Source organism: Eimeria acervulina, genomic scaffold (assembly GCF_000499425.1).
Source record: "Eimeria acervulina Houghton genomic scaffold, Eah_scaff463, whole genome shotgun sequence".
Lineage (NCBI taxonomy): Eukaryota > Apicomplexa > Conoidasida > Eucoccidiorida > Eimeriidae > Eimeria > Eimeria acervulina.
In genome coordinates, this window is record NW_013549784.1 from 8,140 (window position 1) to 20,000 (window position 11,861).

General features: G+C 43.3%; 3 protein-coding genes across 3 annotated transcripts in view; 2 read left to right on the top strand and 1 right to left on the bottom strand.

Annotated features, from left to right (window-relative positions):
* Positions 1-240: 240 nt before the first annotated feature.
* Positions 241-1,638, top strand: EAH_00039360 (hypothetical protein, conserved; the record flags this gene model as incomplete). Its single annotated transcript, XM_013395348.1, has 1 exon — positions 241-1,638. One exon carries the CDS (start codon positions 241-243, stop codon positions 1,636-1,638), a length of 1,398 nt encoding a protein of 465 aa, XP_013250802.1.
* A 2,281-nt stretch (positions 1,639-3,919) lies between these two features.
* EAH_00039370 (hypothetical protein) lies at positions 3,920-5,214 on the top strand (the record flags this gene model as incomplete). Its single annotated transcript, XM_013395349.1, has 3 exons — positions 3,920-4,496; positions 4,767-4,840; positions 5,134-5,214. 3 exons carry the CDS (start codon positions 3,920-3,922, stop codon positions 5,212-5,214), a joined length of 732 nt encoding a protein of 243 aa, XP_013250803.1.
* A 3,633-nt stretch (positions 5,215-8,847) lies between these two features.
* EAH_00039380 (glutaminyl-tRNA synthetase, putative) overlaps positions 8,848-11,861 on the bottom strand; it is a gene marked incomplete at both ends in the record, with an annotated part of 6,931 nt that continues 3,917 nt past the window's right edge. Inside the window, 5 exons of the mRNA XM_013395350.1 lie at positions 8,848-9,795; positions 10,009-10,120; positions 10,675-10,811; positions 11,170-11,298; positions 11,593-11,728. Coding sequence (XP_013250804.1) covers positions 8,848-9,795; positions 10,009-10,120; positions 10,675-10,811; positions 11,170-11,298; positions 11,593-11,728 — 1,462 coding nt within the window. The remainder of the gene's footprint in view (positions 9,796-10,008; positions 10,121-10,674; positions 10,812-11,169; positions 11,299-11,592; positions 11,729-11,861) is intronic.

An 11,861-nucleotide genomic window follows, 5' to 3' on the forward strand; every position in this document is an offset into this window, starting at 1 on the left:
GCAGCAGCAGCAGCGTCTGCCGCAGCAGCAGCAGCAGCAGCAGCCTTCAGCTGTTTCTGCTTTTTGAATAAGGCCTTTGGGGCCCCCACCACACCTCAGCTACCACTTATTTATTGTTTTGTTTGTTCTTCCTTTTCTTCCTCTTTGTCTTTCTTTTTAATTCATTTACACCTCTATTTCTGTTTTTAATACCCTCTAGGGGCCCCCTGAGACCTGGGGGCCCCCTGCAGCTGCTGCACTATGAGCTTCTCTTTCTCCTTGAAGAAGTCTTCTGCTGCTAAGCCTGCAGCTGCTGCAGCAGCAGGAGGAGCAGCAAAAGCAGCAGGAACAGCAGCAGCAGCAGCAGCAGCAGGAGCAGGAGGAGTGCGCGCCCCTCTCGCTATATTTCAAAAGGCTCTGGAGGAAGAAGAGAGAGCAGCAGCAGAGCAGCAGCAACAAACAGCTGCTCCCAGGCTATCTCTCTCTCATTTTTCTCGCTCAATAAATAAACATGAGAAACAAAAAGTAGAAGAGTTGCTGCAACAAGACCCCAACACCTTTGCTTATGATGCGGTGTATGAACAGATTAGCAGCACACCAGCAAAAGAGCAGCAGCAGCATTCTCAAACTCATCGTACATACCTTGGCTATACAAAAGATATACAAGACAAAATACACAAAGATGCGCAAACAGCAGACATCTTAGCAGCACAAGCAGACCAAGTGTCTCCGCAGGGGCCCCCTACCTCTTCTAGGCCTTCTGTTGTATACGGATTATCCCCAGGGCCCAGAGGGGGGCCCCCAGGGGGGCCCCCAGGGGAAGGGGGCCCCCCAGGGGGCCCCTCTGAGGGGCCTCGACGGGGCCCCCCTCCTCGTTTTATAGGGAAGCTGGTATTGCAAGCTCAAAGGAGACAGCTGGAGAGAGAAATAATACAAGAGAGACAGCAGCAAAAAGAGAGAGATAAAGAAGGAGGTGCAGCAGAGGAGGTGTTTGTAACAGGTGCTTATAAAGCAAGATTAGAAGAAAGACAGAAAATCCTTGAAGAATTAGAGAGACAAGATAAGATAGATGAAGAGAGAGCAGCACATAAACAGAAAGACCTCTCTTCTTTTCATTCTTATCTCCTCAAATCAGGTGCTGCAACGCGCAGTGCTGCAGCTATCAGCCCCGCCCCACCACCTGCTGCTGCTCCTGCTGCTGGTGGTGCTGCAGCAGCAGCAGCACACGCTGCTGCAGCACCTAAGCAGACAAAGGCAGAAGTAGTAGCAGCTGCAGCAGCAGGAGCTGCAGCAGCAGCAGCGGCGAAATCCGAAGGCGCAACACTGTCTCAGCAGCAACAGCAGCAGCAGCAGCAACAGCAGCAGCAGCAGCAGCAGCAGCAGCAACAGGAGACGGGCCCAATAAAAACAGAGGGATCTCTCCCTGGCGCCGTCTGCCCCAGCCCCAGCAGCAGCCCCAGCCCCAGCAGCAGCAGCAGCAGCAGCAGCAGCAGCAGCAGCAGCAATGTGAGCCCCGTAACAAAGGAGATGGTAGTGCCTTATAAAAAGAGGTCTGCGGAGGTCAAGACTGTCTCCGTCCCCTCTAAACTGTCTCCTTCTCAGGTAGCAGAGGCGAGGGCTAGATTTATAAAAAGAAAGAAGTGCAAACAAGAAGAGTAATAAACAACAAATTATGCGTCTGCTCTTACTAAGCGGTACTTTCTTTCACGCGGAACTGCAGGTGAATATAATATTATTTATATTTTAATTATATAAAATATAATATATAAATGTATATATATATATATTCAGTATATTGTATAATATATATGCATCATATATATTTAATGTTCAATGTGTATATTATATATTTTATATATAAGGTATAATATATATAATAGGCTGAATATCATATATTATACATATGCGTCATATATATATATATATACGAGTGTCTAGAGGCCGAGTGTATGAACAGCGGCACCAAGTTAGAGGAGACAGACAGGTCAGCTGTCTCCTCCATTTGTGTTTATCTTCTTCACTCTTTTCTGCACTCTCCTTTCTATTTAGAAAGAGACCCTTGGCTTTAACGCTTAGTAAGGGTTAGGGTTTAGGGTTTAGGGTTTAGGGTTTGGTGTACAGCTCCTCGTCCTGGCACCGGATACCTTTTAAAAGTAAAGAGTTATAAATTTATAGCGAGTATAAACAGAAACAGAACATGTACGGGCGCCTGATCTCTATAGCTGTACATACACCTGAGCTGGTGCTGTGCAGCCTGCACTCTATCAGTGATAAGAGGAACGAAGGAATGAAGAGATATAATAAAGTAAATAACTAGATAGGGTTTGGTGTACAGCTCCTCGTCCTGGCACCGGATACCTTTTAAAAGTAAAGAGTTATAAATTTATAGTGAGTATAAACAGAAACAAAACATGTACGGGCGCCTGATCTCTATAGCTGTACATACACCTGAGCTGGTGCTGTGCAGCTTGCACTCTATCAGTGATAAGAGGAACGAAGGAATGAAGAGATATAATAAAGTAAATAACTAGATATACATGAATATACATATACAAATAAATATTAACAATACACATTAGGCGATCAGCAAGGAGGAATTTATCTCTTAGGTGGGTCTATTGAAAAGGCACAGAAAACAGGGTCTTATAACACATCATGTAGTTATATATCTTTTTATAAGAAGAAAAAAAGAAGAAAAACAAGAAAAAAGAGAAAAAGGGAGGCCTTGAATGTGTGCCGATCTTCTGTTGCAGCATTTGAGGTTTGTTTGTTTGCTTTATTCTTTCTTTTTTCTTTTAGAATGCTTAAAAGGATAAAAAGCAGAAAATAAAGAATTAAATTTATTATTTGTTAAAGGAATTACAAAATGATGCTTTCGTCCAGAAGCTGCTGCACTCATCTGGAGTGTATATACACCTGAGCGCCTCTCTGTCTGTTTTGCTGAAGGTTTTGTAAAAAAAGAAGAAAAACAAGAAAAAAGAGAAAAAGGGAGGCCTTGAATGTGTGCCGATCTTCTGTTGCAGCATTTGAGGTTTGTTTGTTTGCTTTATTCTTTCTTTTTTCTTTTAGAATGCTTAAAAGGATAAAAAGCAGAAAATAAAGAATTAAATTTATTATTTGTTAAAGGAATTACAAAATGATGCTTTCGTCCAGAAGCTGCTGCACTCATCTGGAGTGTATATACACCTGAGCGCCTCTCTGTCTGTTTTGCTGAAGGTTTTGTGAAGGATTAGGGCTAGTTTTGTTTTATTTTTTCCGTAGGATTTGAATAAAGTGGTATTAAATGCCATTTTCCACTTTTAATTATCGAAAAACTCGCAAAAACAAGCAGCTTCCCTCCATGACCAGTGGACATACACCGCAGCTTGCTAGCGCGGCTGTTAGGGGAGCGATTGCTGCAGCAGTTTTTAAGGGTATATCAGAAGAAAAACAATTATTGTTCTTATTGTCATTAGTTCTTTTAGTGTGTATGTGGCTTTATTGATTTGAAGGGGGATAATTTCTCTCTTCCTTTTCCTCTGCCCTCTCCCGCCTGGAAGATCTATTCTCATACAACAGCTGGTGCACTCTTCGTTTATTTCAGCAATTATTTTAAGTGTTCGCAGCACCTTGTCTCTGTTTTATTATTTCTTGGCGTCATTTAGACAGCAGGAGCTCCTCCCTCCTCCCCGACGCTCCCCTACCGAGTCTTCGTTAGGGTTCAGGGTTCAGGGTTCAGGGTTTAGGGTTTAGGGTTTAGGGTTTTCTAGTTTGTATGATTAGGAACTCAGGCAGTTGTGGTTAAGCTGCATTATATTGTCCTTGGGTTTGATGGGAGCCGCAAGGAGGCGTGAGTCTCCAAAGTCTCTGTCTTTGTTTGTTTTTTCTGTTGTCTTCGTTACTTTTCTTCTTTCTTTCTCAATAGCAATTGCAACAACATTGTAAATAAAACTTTGAAAAGATGAATCCTGCAGCAGCAAGACCTGGAGCAGCACCTCTTAAGGGGGAGCAGCAGCCTGAGCCGGGGTCTCCAGCAGCAACAGCAACACCAGCAGGTGCTGCATCAACACCACCACCAGCGGCAACAACAGCAGCAACGGCAGCAGCAGCTGCTGCAGCAGCAGCAGTTGTAACAGCAGCAGCTGCTGCATCCCCTGGGGAGACAGCAGCACTTCTGGGGGGAGCAGCAGCAGCCCCTGAAGTGGAGATTATTCATCTTCGAGACGAAGCAGATAAGCAGTATTTATTGAATTACGTATCGAAGGTGTATGCACAGAAGCTGTGTAGTTTAAAGAAGGCGTGGGCGAGTGATGCAGCAGCAGCAGCATCAGCAGCAGCAGCAGGAGGAGCAGCAGCAGCAGAAGAAGAAGACCGAGTGTACGTGCAGCAGGTGCAGCAGCAACCGAGGCCTCTGCATGCAAATCGCTTTGTTCTTTTAACTTTATATCTTCTTGCTGTATTTCTAAGGGGCTGCACTTATTGGGGCTGGAATGGCATTCAAGATTTATTATATAAGTCTGGGGCTTATGCTTGGCTTTGTAAGAGTGACGGGGGTCTTTCGAGTGTACAGGCAGTTGGTTCTGAGGTGTATATTGATTGCTCTGCTCGTAAAAATGCAATAAACAATTTATACACTGCAGCATTCGCATCAAACTTTATATTTTCAGCTGCTGGGGGTCTCTTACTAGACAGGGTTGGTCCTAAGATAACTCTTCTGTTTGCTATATTACTAGATGCATTAGGGTGGAGTTTATTTGCTGCTGCTTCTGCTTCATTTGAAGTGTATATACCTGCATTTATCTGTATAGGCATGGCTGCAGACCCGGGGTTCTTTTCTCTTCTATGCATTGCGAACTTCTTCCCGAAGTATGAAAGCACAGTAGTTAGTATAATGGGTGCATTTCGTTCTTTATCTTTTGCTGTCCCTGTGATAATGTCTCAAATATTTAAATCCAGTGTATATACACCTGAAAGCTTGTGGAGAATACTTGTTGTTTATATAGCTGCAGGGCTAGGGGGTATATGCTTATTTGTTTGTTTATTCTTTGCTCCTTGGCGTTCATTCTTAGCCCTCGAAGACTTTAAAACAAAAGATAAACAGATGCAAATACAAAACGCAAAAAAGCAAATACTTGCTGAATTACCTCCTACATTCTTCGATCGCTGGACCCTTAGTACGAGCAGCAGCAACAACAGCAACGACAACAGCAACAGCAACAGCAACAGCAGCAGCAGCAGCAGGGGGCATCCGTATAAGTTGCTGCTGACTGAGGAGGAGTTCAGCGAAGTAGCAGCAGCAATGGAAGCAGTAGAGCATCAACAGCAGCAGCAGCAAGATAGAGAAGATGATATACATAGAGAAGGAAGTGCTGGTGAAGTTGCTGCTGAAGACGATGGCGGTGCTTCTGCTTCTGCTGCTGCTGCTGCTAATAAAGGGCTTTCTTATTACATTAGAGATACTCGGTTTATGCTGCTGCTTCCTATGTTTGTCGTAAACTTACTGAGGATAGAGTTTTTTACAAAGTCTAACAAAGAGCAGCTAGCTGTTCCAGACGGTAGAAATTTATATGCTTTTTTCTCCATAATGAACATTCTTTCTTTTTTACCGGGGCCTGTAATGGGTATATTAAGCGATATGTTTGGAGTTGTCTCTGTCTTGTTTTTTATTAATGCAGCTGGTGTCTTAATGTATGCAGCATTGATCCCCCTTAACATAATCTCTAAAGGCTTTGCTATCTTCTTCTTCTGGGTCTATGCTTCTTTCGTTCTCAGCAGTATATACTGCTATATTAAAGCAGCATTTCCGAGTGCTTTATTCGGAAGTCTTGCAGGCTGTGTGTCTCTGGTAGGGGGTGTATTTGCTTTAACAAGTATCGGATGGTATACGCTATCAACAGAAACATTAAAATACCTTTATCCTCATAACTTTGTCGTTGTAGACTCTTTAATGATTGCTGGGGGCTTTCTAGTTTTCTTGGTTTTGTTTGCTCTCTGGAGACAGGAGAAAAAAATTAAAAAAAAGCATCAGCTAAGTAATAAAAGAAGGCAACAGAGACAAGTGCTTCAACATCAGCAGAACTTCCCAGCATCAACCCCACAACATATTGAAGAGACTGCACGCATGCAAACGGCAGCAAATACACTGCAGGAGCAGCAACTTCAGCAGCTTCATCAGCTCCAGCAGCAGCAGCAGCAGCAACAGCAGCAGCAGCAACAGCCAGGGGGATATATTGAAGTCATAGGCAAAGAAGAATGCGTGTAAAAGGAAGCAGCAGCAAAGCCACCAAACAACAACAATAAACAGCAGCAGCAGCAGCAGCAGCATTAACAGCAGCGTCAGCTGCAGAAGTGCTAGTGCTGTTGCAACAGCAGCAGCAATAGCAACAGCAGCAGCAATAGCAACAGCAGCAGCAGCAGCAGCGGGCAACAGCAGCAGCAGCAGCAGCGGCCCGCCCCATCTAGCCGCATGCAAAGAAAAATACGCAGCGGATAATCAGCAACAAATGCAGCTCCTTATATTTATATTTATATATATATGTATATATACATATATATATTTACATTTAGATATATATTTATATATATAGATATATACATATGATTACATACATATATATTTGTATGTTTTTATATATTTATATTTATATTTAGATATGTAGATAAGTAGATATATATATTTATACATATGTTAATATATCTATATATATGTTTACATGTATATATATATATATATATATAGATACCTTATATTATATGAGTCTATTTGAAGTATGACATTTGACTGTATATACACCTCAGGAGTTTAGCTTGGCCCCAATTGTTGTGTGAATGTTTGGGGCTTTGGCATGCATTTGAGAGTTAAAGGCATTTATAATATTTCGTTTATTTATTATTCTCTCCAATGCGGGCATCTACACGCGCATGCAGCTGCTTACGGTGTACAGACACCTCTCAGGCACGCGCTGCTGCTGGTAACTGCAGCAGCAGCAGCAGCAGCAGCAGCAGTAGCAGCAGTAGCAGCAGCAGCAGCAGCAGCGGAAGTTCTGCATTTCTTTGTCTTGTGTCGCTTCACCTCCAGCAGTACAAACAAAGAGAATATGCAGCGATGATATATACACCCATCCTCTAACTATAAATCAAAAGTGCATGCAGCAGAGGCCCCACAGAGGGGCCCCCATAGCGAGGCCCCCATAGATGGGCCCCCATAGAGAGGTCCTTAAAGGGAGGGCTTTATAGAGGGCCCCTATAGAGGGGCTCCTATAGAGGGGCCCCTATAGAGGGGCTTCTATAGAGGGGTTCCTATAGAGGGGCCCTCATAGAGAGGCGTCTATAGTGGGGCCCCCATAGAAGGGCTCCTATAGAGGGGCCCCATAGAGGGGCCCCCATAGAGAGGCCCCCAAAGGGAGGGGCTTTATAGAGGGCCCCCATAGAGGAGCTCTTATAGAGTGGCCCCCATAGAGAGGCCCCCATAGAGGGGCCCACAAAGGGAGGGGCTACATAGAGGAGCCACCATAGAGAGACCTCCAAAGGGAAGGGCCACCATAGAGGGGTTCCCAAGGGGAGGGGCCCCCATAGGGGGGCCCCAATAGAGGGGCCCCCATAGAAGGGCTGCCTGTAGAGGGGCCCCCATAGAAGGGCTGCCTGTAGAGGGGCCCCCAAAGGGAGGGCCCCCAAAGAGGAGCCTCTAAAGGGAGGGCCCCCATAGAGGGGCCCCCATAGGGAGGGCCCCATAGAGGGGCCCCCATAAGGAGGGGGGCCCCCATAGAGGGGCCCCCTATGAAGGCGGGGCCCCTTGGGTACCTTATTTGATGCTTGTTGCGGGTGCATGCACTTTATAATATTTATCGAAGTCGAGACTACTGGCATTTATTTATTTCGCCTGTCTCTCTGCTTAAAGGTTATAAAAGAAGGAGCAGCAGCACTTCTTGAAAATAAAAATAACAGCACCAAACGCATGCATGCATGCAGCATGCATGCATGCATGCATGCAAAAATAATACAGATTATTTAAAGTAATAGTATTATATAGTAGTAAAATAGTAGAAGTACTATAAATAATACAGTGATGTAAAACTAAAATAATAGAATAATACTAATACTATAAACAATTATCTAATATATATATATATATATATATTATCTATATATATATATATATATATAGATACATATAAATAGTAGTACTTTAAAAAATAAACTAATATAATGCAAGAGTAATAAAACAAGAAGTAGCGGCTCTATCAGCAGCAAATACCCACATCAAAAAGTAGAGGAAAATACTGCATGCAAAAAGAAATATAGTTCTGCATGCAGCCCCAACCATTTGCTGCTGCGCTGCTGCTGCGGTGCAGCAACAGGGGTGAAGAAAATATATAAAGCGTTTATTGCTGCAGCGGATTGGCAGCAACAGCAGCATCTTTGCTGCTGCTGCTGCAACAGCAAAGAAGCAACAGCAACATCTGTGCTGCTGCTTGTGCTGCAGCAAAGTAAAAAGCAGCAGCACTTTTGCTGCTGCTGCTGCTGCTTGTGCTGCAGCCGCTGCAGCAGCAGCAACAGCAAATAGGAATATAAGTATATTTAGTGTTTATAATTGAATTTCATTGCCATAAGGTGTACATACAGATAAATGCATGCAGCCCCACATTATTGTTGTTAATGTTTAAAACAAACATAACTCAAAGAAAGTTTGTTATAAACAAACCCAACATATACACCTGAGTTTATCCCTGTCTGCTGTATGCACAGCTCCTTTAGGGTCTGTCTGTATAAAGACAATAAATACTCTTAAACAATGTGTATAAGCGTCAATAACAAACAAGGGCTATAAAACGAATGCATAAGCTGTTTAGGGTTTAGGGTTTAGGGTTTGAGTTGAGATAGCTGAAAAATTTATTTATCTTGTCTTTTTTGTTTTTCTAAGCGTGCAGCTTCTCTTTGTTCTTTCTTTCTTTGTCTTTCTTCTGCTGCTTTTCTTCTTGCTTCTGCTTCTCTTTGTTTATTTCTTCTCATTTCCTCTTCTTTATCTGCTGATGCTGTATAGCTCTCTACTAAACCCACTGTTAAATTAAACACAGGCATAGACCCTGGAGGCCTCTTAAAATCTCGCGCATCTTTGAAGAAGGGTTTATGGTTTTGGGGTTTGCTATCCACGCTGCTGCTGCTGCTGCTGCTGCTGCTGCTGCTGCCGCTGCTGCTGCTGCTGCTGCTGCTGTTGCATGCAGCCCCGAAGCTTCCTTGTTCTAGAACATATTCACAATCTGCATCTGCTGTAAAATACCCTAAGCGTTCAAACTGCAGCACACGCTGAGGAGGGAAATGCTCCTCGCATGCAGCATCGGGCTCCACAAAGCCCCGATACACCTGAACACATTTATCTTGTCTTTTTTGTTTTTCTAAGCGTGCAGCTTCTCTTTGTTCTTTCTTTCTTTGTCTTTCTTCTGCTGCTTTTCTTCTTGCTTCTGCTTCTCTTTGTTTATTTCTTCTCATTTCCTCTTCTTTATCTGCTGATGCTGTATAGCTCTCTACTAAACCCACTGTTAAATTAAACACAGGCATAGACCCTGGAGGCCTCTTAAAATCTCGCGCATCTTTGAAGAAGGGTTTATGGTTTTGGGGTTTGCTATCCACGCTGCTGCTGCTGCTGCTGCTGCTGCTGCTGCTGCCGCTGCTGCTGCTGCTGCTGCTGCTGTTGCATGCAGCCCCGAAGCTTCCTTGTTCTAGAACATATTCACAATCTGCATCTGCTGTAAAATACCCTAAGCGTTCAAACTGCAGCACACGCTGAGGAGGGAAATGCTCCTCGCATGCAGCATCGGGCTCCACAAAGCCCCGATACACCTGAACACATACAAACCCTAAACCCTAAACCCTAGTAAACCCTACTAAACCCTAAACCCTGGAGATAAATCAGGGTTTAGCGAGCAATTTCGCACTAGAAGAAACATATCTAACATTCCCTTGATGCTGCTAAACCCCAAACTCTCATAAACCCTAATAAACCCTAAACCCTAGTAAACCCTAAACCCTAAACCTTAGATAAGAACAGCGTACTGTGAGAGAATTAGGGTTTATGCATTGACGCCAGTTGCCCTCGGGTTGGTTGGGGTCTTCTTCTTCGGGTAAGGGTTTTGTAAAGAGACGATCATAGAAACGCAACTCCGCGCTGCAAACCACAAACCCTCATTTAGGGTTTAGGGTTTAGGGCTAGGAGGGTGTTGAGGCTTAGAAACCTTCGGTTACTGTGTACGATTAAGTTGTGATATATAACAAACGCTAAACCCTAAACCCTAAACCCTAAACCCTAAACCCTAAACGAACGCTGGGGGCCACCCCGCACAAAGCAAACCCCGCCAGAACCGCAATAAACGCTAATAAACCCTAAACCCTAACAAACCTCTAAACCCTAATAAACCCTAAACCCTAACAAACCCTAATAAACCATAAAACACTGTAGTAAACCCTCAAAACCCTAATAAACCTCACTGATAAACCCTAATAAACGTCAATAAACCCTCATAAACCCTAATAAACCCTAATAAACCCTAATAAACCCTAGTATTAAACCCTAATAGTAAACCCCAATAAACCATAGTAAACCCTAGCAGTAAACCCTAACAGTAAACCCTAACAGTAAACCCTAGCAGTAAACCCTAACAGTAAACCCTAAGAGTAAACCCTAGCAGTAAACCCTAACAGTAAACCCTAATAAAGCCTCACGCCACTGCATATTTTGCGGGTAGCCAGTGTATCGTCCCCTTCACTTTTCTTCCGTCTGGGGCTGAGCCGCAGTTGAGGGTTTGCGGGTCGTAGCTGCAAATCAAAGCTTTTATCTTGCCTTCAGAATCCTTCTCCACCTGCACACGCCCAAACCCTAAACCCTAAACCCTAAACCCTAGATACGCGCGCTAGAAGCCGGCCTGCACTGGCTGAAGGGACCCTAAACCCTAATAAACCCCAACAAAACCTGCATAAACCCTAATAAACCCTAATAAACCCTAATAAACCCTAGTAAACCCTAACAAATCATAATAAACCCTAATAAACCCTAGCAGACCCTAATAAATCATAATAAACCCTAAACCCTAGATGCAAGGCTGGAACTCGCGTCAGCTGCCCTAAACCCCAAACCCCCGCACCCTCAGCCCTTAACCCCAACCCCTAAACCCTAAACCCTAAACCCTAAACCCTAGGGATTAGGGTTTATTGGCGTACTTCTTCACATTTGATCCAATAAGCAGAGCGAAGACGAACTTCTTTACCCGGAGACAAACGATGAAAATCTTTGGGTGGATTTTCGCTGAAATCCTCGGACTCGATGTACAGCTCGTCGGTAAACGGCAGCTGTGCATGCAATAAATAAATAAATAAATATATAAATATATATAAATATATATATATGTATATATGTTTATTTATTTATTTGTTTTGCATCGTTATTTATGCATTCATATGTTTATATTTATGCTGTTATATTTACGCAGTTGGTGCTGCACATTTACATCACCAACATGCAAACAATCAGAAGTCTAATATAATATATGATGTGAATGTACAGTGTAATATATATATATATATATATACATATATATTGTATATTACACATAGATATACAGATAGTATTTATATATTATATACCTCTCTATGTCCTGCTGTGGGGTTTTTGGGATCGTTTGGGATCGACAGCATTTCTTCTTTTTGCAAATTTCTAATTTTGACCAGCAGCGGAGCTTTCACCGCAAAACGGCGAGGCGCTCGTTCATCTAGATACTCCCTGTGTACATACACCCCACAAACCCTAAACCCTAAACCCTAAACCCTAAACCCTTGCACCAAAAGGGATAGATACCTCACCTAATACATCTTTCTAGGAGTTCTAATTAAATAAGAAAAGATCGTCTTGCTAT